Source organism: Cibotium barometz, chromosome 8 (genome assembly GCF_041138505.1).
Source record: "Cibotium barometz isolate CiBa-2024 chromosome 8, ASM4113850v1, whole genome shotgun sequence".
NCBI lineage: Eukaryota > Viridiplantae > Streptophyta > Polypodiopsida > Cyatheales > Cibotiaceae > Cibotium > Cibotium barometz.
Window position 1 is genome coordinate 41903670 of NC_141053.1, and position 27494 is coordinate 41931163.

The 27494-nt window shown below is 46.8% G+C and overlaps 1 protein-coding gene across 4 annotated transcripts in view; it reads right to left on the reverse strand.

Annotated features, from left to right (window-relative positions):
- The window catches only part of ISA3 (isoamylase 3), a 242360-nt gene that overhangs the window by 80580 nt on the left and 134286 nt on the right, over positions 1-27494 (reverse strand). For 2 of the 4 annotated variants that reach the window (XM_086801733.1, XM_086801732.1), the window contains exons 16-20: positions 4970-5032; positions 4688-4777; positions 4455-4527; positions 4225-4304; positions 4015-4119 (exon numbers count right to left, since the gene is read on the reverse strand). In XM_086801733.1, coding sequence (XP_086657859.1) covers positions 4015-4119; positions 4225-4304; positions 4455-4527; positions 4688-4777; positions 4970-5032 — 411 coding nt within the window. Of the gene's footprint in view, positions 1-4014; positions 4120-4224; positions 4305-4400; positions 4528-4687; positions 4778-4969; positions 5033-27494 lie in introns of all 4 variants that reach the window. The other 2 variants (XM_086801731.1, XM_086801730.1) reach the window with 1 other exon arrangement.

The following is a 27494-nucleotide window of genomic DNA, read 5'->3' on the forward strand; positions in this document are numbered from 1 at the left end:
GCAGAGACTGTACGGGGGATTTGGGAGGAGTTGATCCACACCCTGCGAGGACAGTATGACCGCATCCGGGGAGACTCGGATGAGGCGATCTTACGGCGCCAGGCCTTTCACACCACTTGGCGCTGTGGCCCTTTCTACACCTTACACACGGGATCCCCCCGTTGGCACTATAGGCCACCTGTTTGGCTCTTCCCCCCCCCTATTGTATGATTTAGCCTCTCAGTTCTTTGTACTGATGCTTGTATTTTGCAGCACCTAGGGAGAGTCTCCCGGGCTGCCATGCTGTATTCACTGCTCTGTCTCTCTTATGAGCAGGCGAGATCTTTTGTAGCCCTTCGGGCGTTTTTTATATAACTAATGAAAGGATCTTTTCTCGGAAAAAAAAAAAGGCTAAGCGCCAAAAGTGTCCCAAGAATGTGCATAGGTCCAAGGGTCGCATGCCATTTGGGGCATACCAAGGAGGGCTTTCGGGAAAACAGTTCCAAGGGGGTGGAGCAAGGATGCCGCATGAGGCGAAAGCAATGCGGGTCTGTCCGTGTGTGGTGGAGCCCTGGGCTACCTTGTGGTGGAGGCGGGTTCGGCTCTCTCAGAATTCCTCATCATACCAACTATTCTGTGGGACGTTTCCGTAGGGTGTCTTGGAGGTGGCTTGGGTATGAGGGAAAGCTATGGATGCTGATGTGTGGAGTTTGTTGGCTAGCTGGGTAGTAAAGTCATCCATGGGACCATGTGGATCTAGGTCGAAGATGCTGCAGTAGAGGTGATCGGAATAGACGGGTGAGGTTTCTTTGGTGAAGTGGTACTTCGGATAGCGGGGACAGGGTATGGTGGATGGCTGAGTGGTATCTGCAGGTGAGAGAGAAGGCCAGGTAGGCATGATCAACTCAGCAACTCCAATAGGTCTGGGTGAGACAGTGAACCCCGAAATGAGAGGTATCAGTGAGAGTGAGCCCATTAGATCATAGTCACATGGGAACGCCGTTCCACTGTTGTGGAACGGGGGAACGTGGAGGAAGCCACCTTGGGAACGGTGGAACGTGGAGCTACGTGGCTTTTAATTTTTTTTTCCCTCATGCGCGAAACGGCGGCGTCAATGGTTTTTTTTCTCCACGGGCAGCGTAATAGCGTCGCCTGTTTGCTTTTTTTTGGGTTACGGGTGCCCAACGTTTTGGGCACCCTTTAAAAAAGGCCCAAAATTTGGGCCTTTTTTACGGGTGCCCAAAACGTTGGGCACCCGTAACCCTTAAAAAAAAAAACAGGCAATACTTGCTTCGAGCGCCGCCGCCGACCCCTTTAAAAAATCGAAAAACGAAATCAACGAATATATTATACAACGTTCAAAAAAAACGACGACCTGCAGGCTGCCAGGCTGCCCTCCAACGTTCATAAAAAAAAAAACGTCAATATCAACGTTTAAAAAAAAACGTACCTCTCTGGAGTCTGAGAACTTATAAAATCCAGTGCAGCTGCAAGTACAGTGTGCAATGTGCATAGCCAAGTACAATCTCTCTCTCTCATAGCCAAGTACTTAGTACAATCTCTCTCTCTCTCTCTCTCTCTCATAAGGGAACCAAGGTGATGATGACGACCCTCCACCTCCACCTCCACCTGCATCGATGCATGATGCATCTATGGATGATCTAGCTGACATCTTTGCACCTATTTGATATCACCTAGGAGTCAGGACTTTAGGTTTCTTTGTTCTTAGCTATCTAGCTTTCACTATGTGGCTGTACATTGTACAAGCTATTGTACTTCTGGTTTTCTAAATATGAACAAGGTCATTGAGTTTGCTATCAAATTCTTGTCTCTTTTTGTCTACTGTCAATTGTATATTTGTCTCCTTTTGCCTGCTTTTAATTGTATATTTGTCTACTCATGTGTATTGAAATATGATAACGTGTCGTTCCGGATCCCGTTCCGGATTGCAAGGGGTCCCGTTCCCGTTCCCGATTGGCCCCTCGTTCCCATATCCGTTCCCGTTCCCTGGTGACTATGCATTAGATAGTCCACCGTACTAGATCCATGTCTCTTAGGGTAACATGTGAATGCTCCTCAGCCTGGCCAACGAGCCATGCCATTAAATATGGCCAATCCATGAGCTCCCCCCATGTCGGGTAGGTAGTCTCCATATGCTGTGCGTGGTGCCATATTTGCTTAAGTTCAGCTAAGCTCAGTTTCCTCAATATCAACCTTCTGGTACATGGGATCCTTTGTCACAAAAAAGGGCACCTGAACACTGGCAGTCTGGGGATTGAAGTCCCCTGTAAGAAGGATGTCTCCAATCCTGGAGAACTCAGCTCTGTCACTGTAAAGGGCATGGTATGGTGAGTGTTCTCTGGATACATATGGGGATTTGGCTGGGGCAACGTAACAAACTGCAATACATATGTCACAAGCATCCTCTGTCGTGACCCTGATCCACATGTACTGTGCCTTCTCATTCCATCTGATTACCTGTATCATATGGTGGAGCTCCTGTCTGTAGAGCATAGCTACACCTCCTGTCCCTGAAAGTCTCCTCAAATAATCCTGCATCTAGTCACAGGCCCCCATTACAATTTGAGATTGCAATTTGAAGACGGGTCTCATAGGTCGCGTGCCATCATTCGGCATGTCTCTTGGCGATAATCAGCCTCCCATCCCTGTATAGTGCCCATTTTCCGTCCTTCCGTGCCTCCAAGATGCGTGGTATGCACTCCTTCCTGTGTGCCACTTGCGCTAGAGTCAAGTCATCCTCAAGCTAAATCTTCTCCCCTTTCAGGGATCTACTTCTTGCGAGAAATGCTTGTTGGTTTCCATATCTCCAAATTTAATGATGAGGGCCCTTTCCCTTGTTGTGTCTTTACCTACCCTCCAAGACTCCACAAAGGTGATATTAGGGGCTCCAAGTTTGCCACAAAGGGCCACAGCATCTTCCTTAGCTGATGTATGTTTTTTCCATCCCACTACCCTGACGTGTAGGGCTCTGATTTTCCTCCTTTTATCTTCTTCCAGGGTATCATTGATGATGGTGGGGGTGGTGGGTACCGTCTGTCTACGAGTGGCCTGTGTCCATTCTTTCTGGACCTCCTCTTTGACCATATCAGCCCAGCCCAGCCCTTCTCCATCTCCCTCTTAGTTTCCTCCAGTTCCTTCCTGGCTGCCTGTATGTTTTCTTGCACATTGGTTTCTAGACTCTCCAGCCTGGAGAGCTCACCCTCCTCCATCCTTGTGGCTTCCCGAATGGCTGTTATGTCAGAACGGAGGTTCTGGACCCCCTCCCTAAGCTGTTCGAGATCTAGCTGGTGGGCAGTCTTCTCATCTCTGATTTTCTTCATTTCCTTTTCACGCATAGCTTCTATTTCTTGTATTGTTTGTTATACTGTTCTTCTTGCAGGGAAATGATATCCCTCAGGTGCTCCAGTCCCTCCTTGATAATGCCTCCACTCTTTCCTTTTGCCTCTGTTGCTAGTGAGTCCTACAGCTTGCCTTGCAGTCTGTCCCATTTCTGTGATCTTGTCATCTTGGGCTGAGGGTTCTCCTTTGAGGGGTGGAAAGCTCAGGTCAAAGTCATTCTTGAGAATGACCTGCAGCGGGAAGATGGGCATTGGGCGCAGCCCTGTAGCTCCCGGGCAGTGCGTATCTAAGTTGCTGCCTTGGGGGCCTGAGCGAAGGGCGGGTGGGATAAGGGAGGCGGAGGGAACCCTGGCAAAAGATATATTAAGCATCTACTAAAGACCCAATGGGCCTATGAGACCAAAGTGATACAATAATGTCCCATCATGGAAGAGAGAGAAAAGAAGAAGAAAAGAAAGTTGTATTAACGTCTTCAAAAGGCCAAAATAACCTATGAGACCAAAAGGTTACATCATATCCATGAGGTACATCATCCTGAGTACAAAATAGTAATAAAGAAAGATAACAAAAATCTAGAACTTTAAAATCTGATCTAGGTACATGAGCAGAGAGCTCTCATATCACCCTAATACATCCCTCATGGGCCGTTGTGACATGGTGCTCAAGGTACTAGACCTGTTTCCATTGAAAATGATTCATGACGGTATCATGGCCGTAGCTGTTGTTGTTCCCATGTCGTGTATGAGCATACTCATCCCCCATAAGGATCATTGGTGTCCCCTGTGCAGCAACAAAGCCAAGAAGATAAAACATGAGCATAGGTTTCATGAATTGGTTCCTTCAAGGTACATTTGTCATTAGCATTGCCATATAAGATAATCCCACCTGTGATAGCATGAGTGCAACATGAAAATTCTTCATTTGGCGGGAACGAAGGGACATTACATTTGGGTCACTAGTTTCACCTGCAAGTTATGCCATTTCATGGTTAATAATTAAGCATCAATTTCTTCCATGTCACAAAGAACACCCCCTCATAAAATACAAAAGTGTGTCTATACCTTCTATGCCACAATTCCACGTCACAAAGAAAAAATACAAATGGGTGTCTATACCTTCTATGCCACAGTTCCAACTGAAATTATCATTGCTTCCATCCCTCCCTCCCTCACCATTTGCATCATTATGCTGAGCTTGTACAAATTAAAACGATCTTAGAAGAAAGTCAAATAAAACATGTATGGATGATATTAAATGTGCATAAATGTATGCACACATTTAAGCCAGTAGTGAATTTGATTGCATAAATTTAATAGGCAGATGCATGAGATGTTGTAGCAAAGCTCACCTTCTCATTATAGGCCACTAGATCATATAGACAGAAGCCATCATGTGCTATCACAAAATTTATGCCATGAAAAGGTTTCCGGTTGTTCACCTGCACAATTATACAGATCAGAATGCCTCTCTTTCTCTCCACTATTTGTGCAACCAACAGAAGGCTGTAGGAAATAATCCAATGGACTTTTAAAGAACATTTATGCCAACATATGTAAATTCTTGAACCTTCAAAGAAAGATGATTAAAGACAAGATTTAGAGAAAGAAAAACATGGATAAGAGTAACCTACATGGTACAAGTCTGCTGATCCACTTAATCGAGTTGCAAAAGAAGGCTTCATTCCATCATCTCCCTGAAAATGTGTAGCCAGGATTGCATAAAATGTATGCATATATACACTATCTAGAGACACATATCATAGGTTAAGGCACTTAATCTATAAGAAACAATTTTGTGAATTAAGTGGCATATGTTTAAGGCTGTGGCCAATTTCAGTGTTTAATTGCATTAATGGTCAAGCATTTTGTGAAAATCCCCATGCTTAGTTAAGGATTCATCCTCATTGACTGTCCAGAACCTCTACACACTGAGCTACTAATTCTAAGCTAGATTGCAGCAGACAATGATTCACACAATTGCCCAAGTCTTCCACAATATACGTCACATACAATACGCAAGGTTTGAGGCATGAAGAGGTTTGAAATGCCTTTGGACTTGCATTTCTGGCTGGAATGGGCGAGCCCTGAGGTGAGCACATTCCATATTCAAGAATGCATTCCCAAAGGGCATTCCTTTCCATCATGGACAAGTGTTGAGTCTTAATGAACATCTTTTTGCAAAATAAAGTGTTCTTTTTCTCTTTTAAAGGTGATGCCTGGGATTAAACACATCTTATCGTTGGTACCTCCGCTGTACTGAAAATTCCTAGCAGTTGATTGGATGAGCCTTATAATTCTAACAGCTGTCACCATTCCTCTGTAGAGCAGGGGCCTGACAGATGGCTGTGATTGCATGATGGGCTGGAAACCTACGTGTAGGTCTGTGACAGATAAGAAATCTAAGGCAGCTTGTGAAAAGAATAAATAACCTTTTAGATTATCGCCAAGCCACCTTGTGGTTCCATGCCCCAAACCTCTTGGTATGATGACAAAAGTCGAGCCACATGCTCCCGTCTTAAAGCATGAGGTACCGATTGGGAAAATCACGAAGCACCAAGCGCAACGGATTTCTCAACACCTCACCCACACAAGAAACGGGACTCCTACATTCGGCAAGAGGATGAATTATACCAACTCTTTTTAGGGCCGAATTGCAAAGATGTTTGACGAAATCTCCAAGAACATTGCCCCCCCCCCCCCCCCCCCCCCCCCCCCCCCCCCGCGCCCCGACACATGGCACTCTTGCATTTGGATGGCTCACAAGGTTTTTGGAGCTGGCTTGGATGGGGAATAGTGGTGATGAGTCCTATGCATAGACACTCCAGATGAGAAAGAATGTGTCTACAAGTACGATAGCTTGCCATTGGCCTGACCCTGGGCAACCACAGGATGAATGCTTTCACACTGAAGATATTGGAAGGTACCCTGCTCTACAGAAAAACTGATGTGGAATAAGACAAAGAGGTCAGCCTTGCTGCTGGACAAGGTTGGATAATAGCGTCCGTGTGGTGAAGTTCACCAGCAAACTGGGAGAAGCCAATGGTCCCAATTAGTGGTAGCCATCGACAAACTGTCCCACTCCCTATCATGGGCCACACTCACACGGAAGGAGAAGACAGTAGTCCCCACATCATGCTCAGTGGGTTGGGACTGGAAGCACAAAGAGGTGCTACCACTTCCATGAAATCGCTCATCCCGACTAGGAAGCACCTGAAAAACTGTGATCAATCAGGTACTCCATAATTCAAGGGGGCCCATCGGTGGGGGACTCCGTGGAAAGATCTGAAATTTGCAAGGAGGCGATGATCGTTTCCATATGATCACTCCGCTGGGCTTACAATATGAACAATAGCCATCAACTCTTTCTCATATGTGGGTGCGGTCTTTTCGGGTCCTTGAAGTCTTCGACTTTCATAGGACACAGCATGGCCCTCTTGGTTCAAGACGGCTCCAATGCAATCTCCTGAGGCATCACATTCAACCACAAAAGACTTTGACAAATCTCGAATAATCAACACCGGTCCTTTGCTAGTGTAAATTCTCAATGCTTCAAAGGATTCTTTTTCAGCTTTGGTCCGTTTGAGTCTCTAGACGAGGGCTATAAGGGCCCCTCTAAGCTCTCAAGACTCACACACTCTCTCTCTCTCGCCTCCTATGATGGTAGAGGCCATATTTCAGACTATAGATTCAGAGAGATGCCACAGGATAGATTGTCATACAGAGCTTTTGAGGCATCTAGACAGCAGGCTGAGGCAGGAGACAGAGGATCATGGTATGCACAAGTCACACATTGGTTCTCACAGCATGGCCTAGACATGGATCATCTACCACCATTCCAGTATGACAGGGATGCACATGCAGAGCATATACAGCCATCAGAGAGAGATATCCCATTTTTTTCAGAGAGCCACATTCCCTACGCCAGATCTTTGAGACAGCAGACCAGCGCATACTGGGGAGATTCATTCTAGACATACAGCGCCACAGAGAGACATCATTACAGGCTCAGACAGCTCCAGAGAGGGAACGACAGACACAGATTACTACATTTTTTCAGAGATCCATCCCACTCCCAGCCCTACACGGCAGGGAATTACTCTCCAGAGAGCAGAGACACTCAGAGCCCGCAGGAGACAGAGGACACCTGGCTTTCGGACACCACGCCTATACCAGAGAGAGATGATAGAGATCAGAGCTCAGTTTCACAGAGAGGGTGCGGAGCGACTGGCTCGCTTCAGAGCACACCCAAGCATGTTCTTCAGGGACCTGTGGACACCCCCTTCATTGATGTATACCATTTTATACCCCCAGTATGGTCCAGGATGGAGCTAGCTAGGTTGCATATCATGATTGTATACTCCATGCATATAGCTTTGCATTCTCCTAGTAGTAGAGCTCCATCCCCTTCACCACTCATTGTACTTATTGCACACCCAGATTCAGCTTTTTAGTTCAGTACTTTTTCATTTTGTTGGGATGACAGAGGATACCCCATACAGGTACACCGATTTTTCTCATAGGCCGAGTTCGGTCTTTTGGAAGACGTTAATAAAATCTTTCTTTCTTTCTTTCTCCCTTCCTTAAGGCTTAAACCTTGCTCAAGGCAGCCCCTCTCACACTTTTTTTTTTGTAAATCCTTGATTTATTTACAAGTGGGAAACCTCTAAGCGAGGAAAACCCAGAAAAAGAAGAGTAACTATAGGCTTCACTACCTAGAAGCAATCAAAGTAAATCCTATAAGCATCAAGAGTGATGTCCCCAGCATCATAAGCAAAATGAAGCGCGTGACCAAGCGAGAACTTGAAGTAATGGAAGGGATCAATGTCATTGGCTTGGAACATGAGGTTGTTCCGAACATGCCATATGGTCCAAAAGACCCAGAATCGGACCCAGCTGAAAAATACAGCAAACTGAGACTGTGATGCTTGTAACACCCCAAAAAGCCAAAACCATCTGTGAAAAATGCCCGAAGGGAAACGAAGGCGAAGAGCAGTCAAGACCCGGCGAATGAACGATCTGGAGCATACGCAACCCCATAGTAAATGTGGGACAGTCTCCTCAGTAGCTTTACATCGGACACAACGTGAAGGCGCAATATGACGTGCATGTAACAAGCTACCAACAGGAAGAGCACCAACCAAACAGCGCCACAAGAACAGGCGTTCTTTGAGAGGCAGATGACTTTTCCAAATGCGAAACAATGTACGTTTCCACCACATTGAAGATTTGGAGAGAGACCATAGCTGATTACCATGTCTGACTATCCATGCATCCGATTGCAAGAGGGCATAAACTGTCCCAGCTGAAATACATTTCATAGCAGTGGTTCCAAGATTCCAATCAGATAGACGGGAATCCACATTCAAGCGAGGTAAAGGAGAAATATCAGCAATCATCCGCTGAATTTCTGTCCAAAGATGAGAATAATGGGATCCCAATTGAAAACGATCCGCCGCAATAGAGAAGGAAAGAACCTGACCAGTGTCATCCACCACCTGATGTATCTGACATATTCCTTTTTGAGATAGAAAATATGCCTGACGAGGTGAACGGTCAACCAAAGTGGAAGAAAATACACGACTCCAATGCAAACTCTCTAGCCGTAGGGAATTGCCCATCAAAGATCGGGAACCATGCCATATCATATGTGAAGTAACTTCCTTCCAATCAATAATGAGAGAAGAAGTGAAAGGACATCCCGGAATGTGTCCTTCAAGTTTTCCACATATAAGATCCCAGTATGTGGGTTGCCAATGACCATAGAATGGCGTGACAATATGCCGACACAAATGGGACACCATGAGAGTCCAGGGTTGCTGCTGGTCCAACAAAACCGGCAAAAGCATAGCTTTCCTAGCCAAAACATGACGTCTCAAATCCAAAATATTCAGCCCTCCAAGGAGCTTAGGAGAGCATAACTTGTCCATGGATAACAATCTGAGGCCCTTTCCACGAGATGAAGTGCGCCAGAAATGCGCCAATATACTTGACATAAGGGACTTCAAGCGGGATTGAGACCAATATAGCAAAGGTAGATAAAACTGCACATAAGCTACAAGAATGCATTGCACAATTCTAAGACGCACATGAAGCGGCCAAGTGGACAACTTCCAATAATGTAACTTGGAGTGCAAGCGCTCGGCTACCCAATCCAATTTCCGTGTAGCCGATACAGTCTAACCCATCGGATAACCCAAATGACGAACTATAATGTTCGGAGGAACAAGTTCGCCTGGCCAAAGCAGCTTATGCCAATCATACTCAGTCAGAGCCAATAGTTTGGATTTACGAAAATTCACTTTGAGGCCTGCTGCCAATCCAAACAAATGAAGAGTGTGCATAATTTGTTCCACATCATCTTGGTGATTGCGAGGCATAAAGAGAGAATCATCTGCATAAGCTTGCCCAATAAAATGTTTCCCAGAGGGTAATTTCAAGCCCTGCAATCTTCCAGACGAAGTCAAAGACTCCAAATACATAAGCAGGGGATGAGTAGCAATCGCATAAAGCAAAGCACTGAGAGGACAACCTTGCCTTACTGAACGTCCCAAATGCCAAGGATCTATGAGAAAACCATCCAACAAACCGGCAGAGGTACTGTCAGCATACAAGAAATAAACCACAGAGGATAGCTTAGGCCCAAATCCCAGCCGAAGCATGGTATCTGCAATGTAATCCCAAAGAACAGTGTCAAATGCCTTTTCAATGTCAACCTGCATGACCAATACATCTTGTCGAGTGTATTTCCCATACTCCATGCCAATGATGACATTTGCTAGATTATCAGTAATTTGCCTTCGTGGAATGAAGCCATACTGAGATGGATGCAAACCATCATGCAAAAACCCTTTAAGTCTATTGACAAGCATTTTAGCCAGCAATTTATAAACCACAGGCATGAGCGTAATCGGCCTCCATTATTGCGAGAACTCTTCACAAAGTGCTTGCTTTGGAATCAACTTGAGCAAGCCTTCTTTCCAAGATGAAGGCAAAACCTGTTGCTCCCATGCCCTGTTTATCATTAACAATAGTGGCTGGTCCACGTAGTGCCAAAACGACAAGAAAAATTCTACAGTAAGGCCATCCCAACCGGGAGATTTCCAACGGCCCAAATCACACAAACTGGCATACAATTCTGTCTCCGTGAAGGCGGCTTCCAAAAGCTGAGCCTGGTGGGCCGATAAAATCGGTGCAACTTGAGATAAAAACAAGCGACGAGCCTCTCGACCTTCCTGCGTGAGAGAAGAGGCCTCAAAAATCTTGCCATAATGAGATTCCATGGCCCGTGCAAGCCCCACACGAGAGGTAGTCCAATCACCAGTCAGGAGTTTAATCCTCTTAATAGTTTGAGACTGCCTAGAAAGATGTAGATGACGAAAGAATTGTTTAGAAGTGCATCCTTTATCCGCTATAGCCTTTTGGCGAGCTCTAGTCTGCCACTTTGCCAATTTTCTCTTATCATTACGATGCAACAAAGCACGAGCAGAAAGCAACTCTGTCATCTGGATTTCAGTAAGAGATGAAGTGTTAGCCAGATGCATCAAACTTTGACAAGTGCCTTTGGCCTGTTGAACTTGCTCTCTGAAATGCGATAAATAGTGTCTGCCATAATCCTGGATCACACATTGAACCCGCATAACAAAACGAAACCATGCTGTGTCCATATCAACAGGCATTTGAGAGATCAATGGCGAAATAATATCCACAATCAGATTGCGAAAAACCTCATGCTTAAGATAAGCATTATTGACATGCAGAAGTCTCTTTCTAGTTAATGAATCATTGGCAGAACATGAACCGAATTGTATTTTTAAGCATATCGGAGCATGATCCGAGAGACACAAGGAGTAATCAATCCACATATCACATACAAAATCATCATACTGCTGCATCTGAAAGAGATACCATCGGTCCAGACGAGCACGATACATTGATCGAGCGTTATGCTGAAATGTGAATCCTGGATCATTGGCTTGCAACAGAGGCCACAAATCCAAGGCATTACATGTGTGCTGAAAGAGATCCCAAGCTTGTCGTTCCACATGAAGCATGTGAGAATGTCCAGTAGTATTATCCACATGATTTGGAGCATTATTAAAATCGCCACAAAGAAATGCATTAGAACACCAACAATAAGAGGAGATGGCATGCCACAAACGAGCCCTGTCAGTAGAGGCTGTGTATGCATACACACCAGCAAACTCAAAAACTTCCCCATTGATAATACATTGAATGACCATCCATCTGCCAGCTGGATCATTGAATACCAACATGGGAAATAATTCATGGCGAACAAGCATCAGCACTCCAGAGTATCCAGCGGATCCTGCATAAGCTATCCAATATCCCGCAAAATAGGAAGTTTGTCCGGCAAAATTATGCTGATTATGCTCTTGAAGAACAACAATATCTGCTTTGCAAGTATGTACATAGTGCCAGGTTAGCCTCCATTTATCCTGATTGCATAATCCGCGCACATTATATGAAATGCAATGTATAGAACTATGCATCTTAAATGGTATATACAGTGGGCGAGAAAACCAACAGAAAGCTTAAGAACTCGTGCCCATGGGCACATCCGCATCTGTCTCGGAAACATCAGCTGCCAAATCAAAACTCGAATGTGGAGGAAACAAGTGATGGCCATCCGACGTTGAAGCGGTGCCCCCTGTAACTACTTCCTTATAAGATCGAACAACTTTATCCCAGGCCTGAGCCAAGGAAGAGTTATCATTACAAGGCAGTTTTTGCTGAGCAACATTCTTCAAGGGGGGCACATAATTGCGAGAAGATGGTAGAGTACGTGCTTTGACAGTTTTCTTGGGTACTATCCACGCCTGAGTAGCAGGAAGCTTCTCTTTGCCGTTGTCCTTGATGTTCAGGGAAGCAAGAACACTTGGCATTTGAGACTGCTTCCCTTTACCTTTATTTAGTCCAGTTGTTGATGTGGATGCGGAAGCACCTTTAGATTGTGCCTCAGGGGAAGATTTCGCTGGAGGAGGAGTCTGAGGGGTAGGGACAGCCGAAGGAGGGGGTTGTAGATTTGGTTCAGAACATTCAGATTGCATATGACCAAATTTGCCACAGCGAAAACTGGAATTGGCAAATTTCCCCCATTTAAGCTTGAATGGTCGCTTTCCGACCACTGCGTCCCCAGAATCAACGGTAATGCCCGTAGGAGCAAGAAGATCAGTGTCCCATAGAATACAAAAACGATTTGTATTGGCATCCAACTTCGGGGGGAAAATCACTTTGCCCAATTGAGCAGCCAACAAAGGAAGAAAATGACGCCAAGTACGAGGAAAATCCACCACCTCAACCCAAACCGGGCACTTATGTCGAATAAGGCTCTGATAATCTTTAGTAAGAGCCCAGGGAAGAACATGAGTCATTTGCGTATTGAAGAAGAGGGGAGACATTTCCAACAAAGCATCTCTAGCTTCCATGTCTGCTAACAAGACCTCATAGAATCCTCTTGCTCCAAAATAAACACCCCGGACTGCTTGACGCTTAAGCAAGAAATCAACCCATTGTCCCACATCCTGTGCACTAGGCATCTTGCCCGGGAAAAAGAGAATCACTGCATTCAATGCATACTGCGCAACCGGATCCATGAGCTCCTGCACCGGAATACGCACTTCTGTGACTGGAGCAGGTCCTTCCCAAGCACATCTTGCTTCTTCGAAATCCTCATGCAGGCATTCCTTAATCAAAGACATGGCATCCAAATTCGAGGTGTTCATTGCTTTCCGACGCTTATAAATCGCCAGCTCAGGTGATTCCATCATGCACACCTTAAATTTTCTATAATCCCCAGAACTGCTGTAAGCCCTACTGCTGCTGCAGACAAGAATTTGCTGCGGTACCACTGGCCGAATCTGCTGCAAGCCCCAAATGAAGTAGAAACTCTAATGCTGCTGCAGACGACTGCTGCTGTAGAACGCTGGCTGTCGCTGGACAGATTCTTTCATGTGGTCGCCGGCTTTATCAGACAGGTTCGCAGGCGAACAGAGTCGAGCAGAGACGCAGGCGAGGACAGTCGCAGGTTCGCAGGCGAACAGAGTCGCAGGCTCACAAGCGAGTAGAGTCGCAGGGTCGCAGGGTCGCAGGGTCGCAGGCGAGCAGTCGAACAGGGTCGCAGGCGAGCGCACCACACACACAAGCTTTTTCGCAGGGTCGCAGGGTCGCAGGGTCGCAGGCGAGCACTACACCACACACACACACACACACCTCCACCACACACACCACCTCACACACACACACACACACTTTTTTTTTTATAGTAAAACCAGTAATTGTTATATTTTCATAAAGTCAATATACAAGACATTAGACTCCAAAGGAGAGCCTAATGGAAGCACACAAGAAAGTTTACATAATCATATTCTCCAGAGTGGAGAATATCCAAAGATCAAAAGCACTCGAAGAAAAGCTGAATACAAGATGCATCCATGTCACCCTCAAGGCAAGCAGCATATACAGACTGTCGCAATGAGGCTCGGAAAGATTCATATGATTGGAGATTGTGCCTTCCCAAATATGCAAAATTGTGTTCACTCCAGATGGTCCATAGGGCCCAATATCTCACCCAAAATAGAAAAAGTGAGTATTGGGACAAAGTTCTGAGATGTCTGCCAAAAGAGCCAGAAATGTTTCCCAAATCTATGAGTTGGGAAGCGAAGGCAAAGATAATCAGAAATACGCCTGAGGAGGATTCTAGAACAAGGACAATGCCAAAGCAAATGAGGAATTGTCTCTGAAAGAGCCATACATCTTAGACAGGTGGATGATGCAATATGGCGTCTTGCAAGTGTAACCCCCACTGACAATGTACCTGTCAAACATCTCCAGAGGAAAAGTCTTTGTTTCAAAGGCATTTTACTTTTCCATATCATTCGAATATTCTTCCTCCACCATGAAAGGGGTTTCCTTATATGCCATAAAGAATTGCCATATTGCTGGATCCATGGAGCAGGCTGAAGTAAATGATAGGCTTTAATGGAGGTTAGAGCGGGGAGAGGAACAGGATGAGTGCCTGTAGTGGAGGAAAGCAGCTGCCAATCCATAAGCCAATCCACACACACACACACACACACACACACACACACTGTAGCTTGTAGATTGCAGGAAGAGGGGAAGAGGGAGAGTAAAGACAGATACATGCGACAACAAGTTCAGATGTGTAGGTACATGCGATGGCAAGAGAGTGGGTGGACAGCAAACAACAGCAAGTACAAGTACACACACACACACACACACACAACCCCCTCTCACATACACTCTCCCTCCCTCTCTCATACACACCCAGGTGACATGCTTAGAGGGAGCTCCTATTTTCTTGGATGATGATCTCACGAGGATGCAGCTAGAGCATAGGAGAGCTTGCATGCCACGAGTCCTACACGTGAGGAGAGAAGGCAGAAGGCCTTTTGTGGAGATGGTCGGGTCATCATTGATGGGACAGAGACCAGGCCACTGACAGAGATACACATGGCACTATGGAACTGTAATGGTTCACTATGGGTGCAGCCTGGACGACTGGAGCATGTTGTGGTGGGGAGAGACATCATACTTTTGCAGAGACACATCAGAGCCCAGAGAGAGGGCTACCTCGAGTAGAGGGATTCCAGTGGAAGTCAGCATACAGGAGGACCACATGCCAGGGTACCTCGAGAGGGTCAGGGGGAGTAGCAATTCTCTTTAGACGGTAGCTACAGGGGAGAATGAGAGTGGTAGCAAAGGATCCAGAGGCTAGATACATGTCGATCAGCTTACAGCTCTCACAGGACAGGGTTATATGCATAGCCCTATGTTACTTTTCTCCATCAGGATCCTCCTATGTCATTACAGAGGACATGCCACAGGAGGAGGAGATAGGAGCCTCGCCATACACTTGTCTGTCAGAGGAGATTATGCATTATTCTACACTAGGGGAAGTATTTCTTACGGGCGACTTCAATGCCCACACACAGAGCGGTGTATGACTATGATGACATGGAGATCCTCCACCCTGTGGATCCAGAGGAGATAGGGGCTAGTTGGGCATCAGAGGACACTGGACCAGACACAGGACATTATGGGCACCACTTACTAGAGTTGGGAGCCAGGCATCATCTCGTTATTTATAACGGGATGCTACAGTGGCCGGGATCAGGAGGGCTGACATGCTTCCCACATGGGGGTCATACACGGACCGGAGGCACGGTGGTAGACTACATTATGGGGTCTTTGAAGGCATCACGGCTTGTCACCTCATTCTCCATTCCACCTCGTCCTATTGGGGCAGATCATACATGGCATTTTCACTAGCCGGATCACCAGTATCATCAGTCCCCCACATACCGACACCACACACTACCATCTACTTCACACATGATATGGCAGACACATACATTGGCAGAGTAGAGGATGGGCTCCTACTCATGGATCCCCTGGCATCTATGGATACCATTACAGCCCAGCTCGCATCACTCCTACACACGGCTGCATTACAGAGCGTCCCACATCGTGTCGACTTAGGAGAGCCTGCGAGATCTGGGACTATGCCCCAGAACACATGCTATGATGACGAGTGCAGAGCCCTATACTCACGGCTCCGCATACAGAGAGCCTTGGGAGCCATCACAGTGCAGGAGTCGAGGAGAGAGATGAGGAGACTTACTCGCCGCAAAAGGCGGGCCTTTGCAGAGATACAGGAGCTAGAGATCTTCCATTTCTTCATGAGTACAGATAGCCCTATCTCATGGCGGCACTTCCGAGAGCCGCGGACACCGACACCCATTGAAGACCCACAGACATGGCACACATATGTAGAGGGCCTATACCACGCCCCACAGCAGCCACCCATACCTCAACCACAGGAGCCTCGACCTACCACAACTAGCTTCTTTACCCACTCGAAGGTAAAGGAAGCTATCCGCTGCCTACAGCATTGACGGGCCGCCGACCATATGGGCCTGCAGGGTGAGCATCTCATATATGCAGTAGATTCTTTGGCTCCTTTTCTTGCACACCTGTTTAACAGGGCACTAGCAGAGGGTTTTCTTGCGGAGTAGACGATGCACACCATTGTGCCGATTCACAAAACACGGGATATGCTAGATCCGAGTAACTACAGGACAGTTATGGTTGGCCACGTGTTGGCCAAACTCTATGGTGCAGTGTTGGAGCAAGAGCTTAGCTTATATGTTGAGCGAGCAGGTTTACGCTCATCAGGGCAGGCAGGCTTTATGAGAGCTTTCTCTACCACTGACCATGTATTCACTTTGAGAAGTATGATTGATCAGGCCAGAGTGAGGAAGAGAAAGCTCTATTGCTGCTTTGTAGATTTCTGCAAGGCATTTGACACAGTACCACGAGAGAGGCTCTTTCAGCGCCTGCAGTCTCTTGGCATACCAGCAGATATGACATGGGGCATCTATGCATTATATGAGCAAGTTTTTGGGCGAGTCAGATGCCCAGGAGGTATGTCCGAGACTATTGCTAGCACCATTGGTGTGAAGCAAGGATGCCCACTTTCCCCCACGCTATTTGGGTTATACATTGATGAGGTGGCTGACTTCATTACACGGGGAGGCGGAGATGGAGTTGATTTAGCAGGTACCTCAGTACATATTATGCTTTACGCTGATGATATTGTATTAGTGTCTAAGTCTCCAGGAGGTCTATAGCAGCATCTACATGCACTCGATGATTTTTGCACACAAAGGGGTCTTACTGTGAACCTTGGGAAAACCAAGGTTATGGTCTTTCATACATCGAGACAGGGCAGGAGTCGGCTGACATTCACTCTCGCAAGACGCCAAGTGGAGGTGGTGACAACATACGTGTACCTAGGGGTTACCATCTCTGCAGCAGCCACATGCTTCACCATGGGTTCAACAGCCAGAGCTAGATTGACACGGGGATATGCAGCATTGGCTATGCTAGAGAGACAGTGCCACCAGGGGGCGCATTTTCAGAACCCCGGACGAAGGGGTGGCTATTTGACACATTAGTCACACCGGGACTGATCTATGGAGCAGCGGTATGGGCGCCAGGCCTTACAACCATTGGTGGACACACAGATAGAGAGACCACAGGCCCTCATGATGGCACGCATGATACGCAGCAAACCGTTAGTACCTCATGACATTATCCGAGTAGAGTTTGCTGCGCCTCCTATGATGGTAGAGGCCATATTCTAGACTATATGCCTGCTAGACAGATTCAGAGAGATGCCACAAGACAGATTGTCATACAGAGCTTTTGAGGCATCTAGACAGTTGGCTGAGACAGGAGACAGAGGATCATGGTATGCATAGGTCACACATTGGTTCTCACAGCATGGCCTAGACATGGATCATCTACCACCATTCCAGTATGACAGAGATGCACCACATATCAGTCTCTCTCATAGTGAGAGGAACAGAGTATTGAGACAGGAACTATGGCAGCTCTATACACGAGAGACATGGATATCGCCCACATAGCCTCTTCCACCGAAGATGTTATACTACAGAGATCACTTCATGAGTATCACTAATGATGGAATTATAGAGAGGCCTAGATACATGGAGGGCTTTTTACCACACGGCTCCCGAGTAGCTATTGGTCAGCTTAGAGTCTCATCACATCGACTGGAGATCGAGACTGGTAGAGCAGCACGGATCCCCCGAGAGGAGATGGTATGCAGATTGTGCAGAGAGGAGGTGGAGAGTGAGGAGCATTATGTATGCAGATGCAAAGCATATACAGCCATGAGAGAGAGATATCCCATTTTATTCAGAGAGCCACATTCCCTACGCCAGCTCTTTGAGGCAGCAGACCAGCGCATACTGGGGAGATTCATTCTAGACATACAGCGTCACAGAGAGACGTCATTACAGGCTCAGACAGCTCCAGAGGGGGGACGACAAACACAGATTACTACATTTTTTCAGAGATCCACCCCACTCCCAGCCCCTACACAGCAGGGAAATGAGACACTCAGAGCGCGCAGGAGACAGAGGACACCTAGCTTTTGGACACCACGCCTATACCACAGAGAGATGACAGAGATCAAAGCTCAGTTCCACAGAGAGGGTGCGGAGCGACTGGCTTGCTTCAAAGCAGACCCAGGCATGTTCTTCAGGGAGATGTGGACACCCCCTTCATTGATGTATACCATTTTATACCCCCAGTATGGTACAGGATGGAGCTAGCTAGGTTGCATATCATGATTGTATACTCCATGCATATAGCTTTGCATTCTCCTAGTAGTAGAGCTCCATTCCCTCCCCCACTCATTGTACTTATTGCACACCTAGATTCAGCTTTTTAGTTCACTACTTTTTCATTTTGTTGGGATGACAGAGGATACCCCATACAGGTACACTGATTTGTCTCATAGGCCGAGTTCAGTCTTTTGGAAAACGTTAATAAAATCTTTCTTTCTTTCTTTCTTTCTCTCTCTCTCTAATAATCTATCTATCTATCTATCTATCTATCTATCTATCTATCTCTATATATATATATATATATATGTTTTCTTTTTGTTTTATTTTCTATTCCATGATGAGATATGCCATGGACATTATTGTATCACTCTGGTGTCATAGGCCTATTGGGTCTTTAGTAGACGCTTAATATATCTTTCTTTCTTTCTTTCTTTTCTAACACGCCTCTAACGTCTCTAAAAAATAGGAGTCTTTCCGGGCGCGTACCATACCCGCCTCGTACCAAATGCCTCTCACGCCTCTAACAACCTTGGTGGAAAGCTTTGCCAGGCCCACTAAATCCTCTGCCTTTGGCTGCTCACACAGTGTATCCTGTGATTAAAGCGAGAAACGGTTCACTGAAGGAACCGTTTCCTCGTGCTCTGCACTGGCAGAGCTGCATCCCCACCATCTAGCCCATTGCTGTTGCGGGTGCCAATGATTGGGCACCTACCATGGTAGATTTGTGGCCGTCTAAGGCTGTTGTGCCCATGCTTGCTAAAAGGCGAGAACTATCTACCCGCAAGGTGCAAGGGGGTGGGGCTGGCAGGTGAGATACCAAATTTCCAGTATATGCTCCAAACGGGAAGCCACGACCTCCTGAGGAGGTGCAGGCCGTCTACCCAATGTCATCCACCCAATGCCAATGCAAGGGCAAGGACAAAAGTGCGCAATGTGACTTATCTAGCAGCAAACGAATCATTGTCCAGGCAAATCCGAAACTTGATCCACTGAGGAAGTGAGAACCATCCAACAGTGGAATTGCGAGATGTTGGTGTGGGTTCTCACTTAAGGCAACGAGTACTTTTAGGGTGGAGAGTCCTGCTGCTCATGTGACGGCCACTACCGCTATTAGGGGGGGGGGGGACTAACACTTGGCCAACAGAGCGCCCAATTGCCGGGAGAAGCTTGAAGTATTCCTTGGGAAAGCCAAGGAACCAAACCAAAATCGGGAAGCCTATCGGCCCTGCCAATGGATCACCATCCGCAGAGGAACCATTCCTCCATCTGGTAAAGTACGCATGGGTATACGCATGGGTGCCCTGTAATATAGTGGGGCTCAACGTCAGTCTTCTCCACAAGGGTGTCCAAGTCGAACTCAATTGGGAGGTAACCAATGCCAAGGAGCTCAAGGGCATCCAAGTCGAACTCAATCGGGATATAACCATTGCCAAGGAACTGGATGTCAATATTTCACCCTTGGGCAGCTTGCAAGAGGTCTCTGACTTGTCCACGGGCAGGTCTGTTTGCTGACAAACTGCTGGAGGTCTGCATCTGAAAAAAAGGCAGTCGAAGGCGGCCTTCGTCGGGGATGATGGAACAGCTGCCATGGAGTCCTCTGAAAAGGCAAGACCACTGTGGTAATTGCAGCCACCACGTTGAAAAACAACGCTAGGCTGAGAGTCACAGGAAGGAGAAGGGGAAAACAAAAGACCCTCTCGTTCGCAGGCCCGTGAATGGCTTCTAGCAGCTCTCCCCCTTCAGAGCTGATCGTGCACTTCCAGGATACTTGTTTGCTTGGTCGAGGCTTCTTCCAGGTCGACTTTCATTCTTCAAAAGCTACTTCTCAGGTTTTGGCTGGCAGCCCCTTCCCTATTGGCCCTAGGAAGATTTTCTTCTTTCAGTACTAGGTGGGCTTTGATCCAGTCGCGGAGGATTAGCGCCTTACCCCGGTCTCATTGTGGTTCCCTGCTCTTCCTCGGTCCTATTGCAAGCTTTTAGCTTCCAAAGGGGCATCCTTTGGCCAGGTTCTAGAGGTACCAACCCTTCCGAGCTCTCCCGCCTCAGCTCCCGCAGAGCTGTTACCGCCACTCTTGATGGTGTACCCTGGGTCCTTGTGCTTGTTCCTGATCCATCGATTACTGACGATCATATTATGCTTCAGTGACCTGATGGATCTCATTTCCGCTAGAGGATGGAGATTGCGGGCAGACCTGACCAGTGTCAGATTTGTCGTCGACAGGACCACATTGATAGCGATTGTCCCAGATCGAGGGGCCATGCTAGGAGGCGGCGTGGTCCTACCCATTAGATGCCTTTTTTGCAGTTGCCGAGACTTCAGTTTCTTCTTTACCACAACAGAACACACAACATTGGGTTGTGGTTAGGGATGGCAGGCACCCTCGGACCCCCATACCTGCCCCTTCACCCACAACCCTTGTGGAGCACCCTAACCCTTATGTAGCTCGTCTCACAGGCAGTTGATCCTTCTTTGGAGGATGAGGCTTTGCAGGCACATGATCTGGATCCTTCACAGGAGGATGCTGAATTACAGTTACAGGATGATTGTACCTTTGAGGATGATGTTGCGCATTCGCATTGTCATGGTACCTCTCCATTTTTGAGGACTAGCCCTGGCTTTTCCCCGGAGTGGGAAAGAGAGGAAAGGTTTACATCGTCAGATTTTCCCTCCCTTACCTATGCGAGACGTACTTCCATCTCTAAAGGGGACCCTTCGTCGACCACGAGATCTAGTCGTTCCTACTCAGAGTCCTTGTGAGGATTGTCTCTTGGAACATTCAGGGTCTCAGGGATTTTTTTTCGCGTCGACGGAAACAAATTGTAAAAACCCAACTTCATTGTGCAGCTACATGTGGACCTATGGATGTATTGCTTTTGCAAGAGCATAAATTGGATGCTAGCCAGTGTGGGAGATCAGGCAAGCTTCTCTCAGGACACCTTTTGGTCACCAGCTGTTGGTACCAAGTGTAAGAAAAATGGGGGAGAGACAAAGCTAAAACTGAAACTGAAATGAGAGCAAGACTAAAAGGAAACACAAAGTTTAGACATACCTTGAAATGAGTGTAGACAAGACACAAGATAGATACTTTCATTGATGTGACACCCACAATATATAGGTGAGAAGTACAAGATTGAGTAGACTCACTTATGGGATAAATGTAGAGGTGCCACATGGCACTAGACTCAAGACACAAAGACTCAACTAGACTAGAGAAATAGTACACCTAGTGTGCACTTATTTCCAACACCCTCCTTAAGTGGACACTAGGAGGAAGACAAAAAGACAAGACTATGACATGACAAAAGATAAGACCAAGACAGAGAGACTAGACAAGGATTGAGAGACAAGCTAGAAGACAAGATGGACAAGACTAGAAGACAGACATAAAGACTGATAGACTGAGAGACAAGACAGAAGACATGACAGACAAAGATCCTGAGACACCCCTCCTCAAGTGATATCCTCATATGGGTCCACAAGGATAGGGACAAGATGGATCTAAAACAAGACACAGTCAGATTGATAGACAAATAGACAGACAGACAAGACTAGATAGACAGAAGACTGACTGTAGACAGAAAGATGACCTTGAAGACATCCCCTCCTCAAGGGCAATCTTTGCCTCTGGGGTAGGGACAAGAGAGAGGTCGAAAAGCATAATGAGTAAGACACTAGAACCCCTTGACCTACATCATCGGTGGTCAAAGTGGTAGAAAAGAAAGGTGAAGTAATCAGAAAGCCCACTCCTCATCATGTGAGGAATGAACAGCAAGATCTGCCGATGAAGATGCTGCAGCAACATGGGCTGAGGTAGATGCGGGGGCTGATGTAGAGGGTTTAGAGTAGCAGTCCTTCTCCCGGTGATTATCACGGCCACAAATGGTGCATGGATGAGCCTTGAAGCAGTCCTTCTCCAGATGATTAGTTTTTCCACAATGGGTGCAAGGCTTTCTTACCTTAGAACTTCCTTTCTTTGCTAGAAATGCAGTGTCAGTTACCTTTTGTTGTTTTGTTCTTTCCTCTTCTTGGAGAGCATTGATGATACCTTCAAGAGTAGGATTATTGTGATACTTGAAGGTAGTGACAAGTGTAGCATAGGTGTCAGGTAAGCTTTTGAGAAGCACAGCAACAGCAATATCTTCGGAGATGGGGGACTTCACTGATGCAAGCTGAACCATAAGACTACGAAAATAATTGACATGAGAGGCTATAGTAACTCCCTCCTGCATATATAGATCAAAGAATGAGATCATGAGTGCAATCTTAGAGTTTTTAGAGCGGGGTCCAAAAAGGGTATCCAAAGTAATCCATGCTCGAGAAGCAGACTGTATGTCGGAGATGTGATGAATGTAATCATCTCCAAGACCAAGCAAGATGATAGCATAGGCTTTGTCATTCTTGGCAGTGGGAGCATAAGTGATAACTTGCTCAATGTCGGAATCTTGGGGAGCAGCAGGGTGAACAACGTCCCAAAGACTTTCTTTCATAAGATGGCACTTGATTTTGATTTGCCAACTATGAAAGTTGGACCCATTGAATTTGTCAATAGACATGAGAGAATGAGTAGAAGAGGCCATGTGGGAAGGTCTTACCTCTTGCTAGAATGCAAGGGCAGTGTCTATTCCCTTACAAGATTGCAGAAATAAATGAAAGAAAAGATCCAAATTGTTTTTACAAACCGGCTCTCTCACCACTTGTCAAGGCCATAGCATGTGACAGCCCATCGAAGCATGAGGAATTAGTAGTTTGCAGATATGAGGATAACAAAGGGACTGACCAGCAAACTGAAGGAGACAATGCACAGTACCTTGTAGACTTTTCAAGCGCAATAAATCCCAGGCAGAGACAGCCCCTTGAGTTGATGAAGAAGGCAGCCAAAGGAACGCATCAGGGTAGTATGATAAACATCCAAAGCTTAGGCGGCTCCAAAAAATTGCTGAGCTGCTGCATGTGCAATACTAGATGACAGAAGCGCAGTTAGTTGTTGAGCTGCTACAGCAGCAGGTCGACTACCAAAAGCAGGGCCAGCTAAGCGGCGGCCAACAGCAAAGGCGGCGGCCAACAGCAGAGGCAGGGCGGCCTGTTCTGAACCAAGCGACTGCAGGCTGTCGCTTACAGGATACAGGGGCGAATAGGAATGGGTAGAGCTTGAGCTGCCGTGGACTGTGGAGAGCAAGAGCAGCAAGTAGATAGTCGATGAGCTGAGGCTATGATGGGTTGAAGGGAGCCAAGATAAACCTGCTTTGATACCATGTAAGAAAAATGGGGGAGAGACAAAGCTAAAACTGAAACTGAAATGAGAGCAAGACTAAAAGGAAACACAAAGTTTAGACATACCTTGAAATGAGTGTAGACAAGACACAAGATAGATACTTTCATTGATGTGACACCCACAATATATAGGTGAGAAGTACAAGATTGAGTAGACTGACTTATGGGATAAATGTAGAGGTGCCACATGGCACTAGACTCAAGACACAAAGACTCAACTAGACTAGAGAAATAGTACACCTAGTGTGCACTTATTTCCAACACCAAGGTGGTGTCTGTATCTCTGTTTCAGCTTAGATCTTGCCTTGCATCATTGGACATGGTGTCATTTTGCCTGCGAGAGTGCAGTGGATCCTTCTTATGTAGGGTACTTCACGCATTGGTATTCTCAACCTTTATGCTCCTAAGCATAGAGATGAGAGGATTGTTTTTTGGAAATCTCTCACTACACTGATGCCTCTTGCTAACCATTGGATTATTGGTGGGGATTTTAACATGGTTGAGATGCCAACGGATAAAAGAGGTGGACATGAGGTCTTGGTGCATCCTTTTGAAAGAGCGTCTTGGGAGAGGTTTATACTCTCCATTCATGGCAGAGATTGTTGGCATGAGGATGACATTTCGAGGAGACCATCCACTCTTCTTTATTCATGGTCTAACATGAGAAGGGATGCAAGATGTATTTATGAACGGTTAGACACATTTCGAGGAGACCATCCACATTTCGAGGAGACCATCCACTCTTCTTTATTCATGGTCTAACAGGAGAAGGGATGCAGGATGTATTTATGAACGGTTAGACAGATTTTATGCGAATGATTGGGTTGATAGAGGGGGGCATACTTTTATTGCTACATGCACCTCTAAATCGGATCATTGCCCAGTGGTTTTATGTATTAGAGATCCGAATTGCCATGGATCAGCACCCCATGTACGCAACCTTGTCACCCGATCATTTGTTTTCAGATGTGGAGCTATCACGTCGTATGCTTGATATTTGGAGATCTCATGATTTCTCACAGGCCTCTCAAAGCCTGGCCTCTGCTCTCTGTGATATTAGTGACTTTTATCATACATGTGCCCTATCTAAGAGGCCTTGGATTTAGAAAGGGCTATTCGACGTAGACTGGCTGCCTTACAGAAAGAGCACGAGAAACATCCTCATGCTCGATGGATTGCAGATTCTTTATGTACTGTTAGGGAAGAACTTCATCAGTCTCTTGAGTAGCTTGCGGAGTACTGTTTCCATGCCTAGGAATCCTTTTGGACACAGATGGGTGGCATATGCAACAAACATTTCTTTGCTACTCACGGCCCATCTCATGCCAAAGATAATGTCAGGCAGTTTTGCAGGATTCACATGGCACTCTTCAGTCAGATCAAGATAGTGTCACGCAGTTGCAGGATTCACATGGCACTCTTCAGTCAGATCCTCTTATGGTTAGACAGATTGCCAGTGATATCTATTGCCACCTTCTTAGTGCTGAGCCGCACTCTGATTGGAGACACAGGGCACAGAGGAAGGTTTGGAATGCATTGCCACATTTGATCACCAAGGAGATGTGTGCCACTCTTGATGCCCCGTTTTCTATGCAGGAGTTCAGTCATCCTCTTCATGCCTTACCTCATGGTAAGTGTCTAGGGGAGGATGGACTCTCCTATGTTTTTTTCATTACTTTTTAAATTGAGATTGGGGCTGAGATCACATCGGCTCTCCAGGAGATGTGGGACACAAGTTCTATGCCTTCTTCTCTCACCGAGGGGCTTGTTTATCTTATTACTAAGAGTGGGGTTAAGACACTGATTGGCCAGTGGAGACTTATCACCTTACTAGGGATCGCATATAAGATTCTTGCTAAGGTAGTGAGCATCAGATTGCAGCCAATTTTGCAGGATGTCATTCATGATACTCAGAATGGATTCTTACACGACAGGAACATCTTTGATAACATTTTCTCGTTTTGGGAGGCCGTCGAATGGGCTAAAGCGAGAAATCAGCCCTTAGCCATTCTGCTCTTGGATTTTGAGAAGGCCTATGATAGAGTGGATTGGGACTTCCTTGAGGGTACTCTTAGCCACATGGGCTTCTCTCAGAGATGGATCAAGGGAGTTTCATGCATGTATCGTGATGCCCACAGCAACGTGCTCGCTTGTGGTGATTTTCCCTTTACACCCATTATATATATCATAGTTGCAGAGGCCATGAGCATCTTTATCCGCTCCATTGCTGGTATTTCAGGATTCATGTTGCCTCTTCGTAGAGGAATTGGTTGACTCTAAGTTAGCCGACACAGCCCTGTTTTTGGAGGCTTCACATATATGCGTATGTTCCTTCCGGGTAGCACTAGAGGAGTTTTTTTTGGCAGCAGAGGCACTCATTAATTGGCACAAATCTGTCGGTTTTTGGTTTAGTGATTCACCGAGAGTTGCTTGGGGTGTAGAGCTTGGTTTTACTTGGATCAGTAGAGGATGCACTGCTAGATATTTGGGATGCCCGGTTGCGATTGATATTTCTCCTGCACAGCAGTTTGCTCCGGTACTTATGAGTATCCGGAAGAAGCTCCTTCATTGGAGCTCCAGGAGATTAGATTTAGCTTCCAGAGCTTTGGTGGCTAATCAGGTATTGCTTGCCTTAGCTTGGTTTATTGCCTCTTGTTGGTGCTTCTCTCGTGCGTGCATTGGTCAGTTGCAGAGATTGATCCACAATTTTCTCTGGTCGGGTTTGGATGGCACCTCAAACACTCGTGCCAGGGTAGCTTGGCTCATAGTTATTCAGCCCAAACGAGAGGGGGGCTTGAATATTATTGATCCAGATGTTCAAAGCAGGGCGTTGCTCTGTAAACTTGTGGTCAAAGGTTTCCTACCAGGCACTGAGCCTTGGAAGGATTTTTTCTTGTCTCACATTTCCGGATGTACACCCCGGGTCGGGAGAGACTGGATGCCCATCACACGATTTTTGTTCACAGAGGCTGATATCAGGGCACCATCTTCCCCTCTTATTGCAACCATTGTCAGAGCATGGAGAAGCAATAATATCTTTTTTTGCAAAGAAGGCTTCCTAGGTCTTTGGATGAGGCTGACCAACAACCTATTATGTGGAACGAGCTCATCACGCTTTTGGGACTATGATAAAATCACAGATCCGTTTTTGCTCGCTGAAGCTCCCGCCTCCCCTCTCCCTGCTCGCGGTTCTGCATAGCGCCTGTCGCCCCCCCCCCCCCCCCCCCCCCCCCTGCCTGCTCGCCCCCCCGCCTACCCATCGCTCCTTCCCCCCTCCGCCTTCCCTGCATTGTCCGCCGCCGGTTTTTTTAGCCCCCCCCCCCCCCCCCGCCTGCTTCCGCTGCTGCGCCCCCCCACCTTTTTTTTCCTGTTCCGCCTCGCTTCCTCTCCTCGCGCCTCCCCCTTGTCTTCGCGCCCCCTCCCCTCTGCTGCGCCTCATCCCCCCCCTTTCGCCTGCTCGCTTCCTCCCTTCCCTCTTGCGCGCAGCCCCCGCCTTCCCCCTTTTTAGGGTTTTTTTTTCTTTTTTCTCCTTCGCCTTCTCCCACCCCCCCCCTCCTTCTTGCTTCCGCCCCCCCTTGGGGTTTTGTTTTTTCTTCTTCGCTCCGTATCCCGCCTCTCTGTGTGCAGTTCGGTTCCAGCAGGTTCCCGCCTTCGCCGCAGCTTCAGACTCTGATGGAGGCTCCTCCC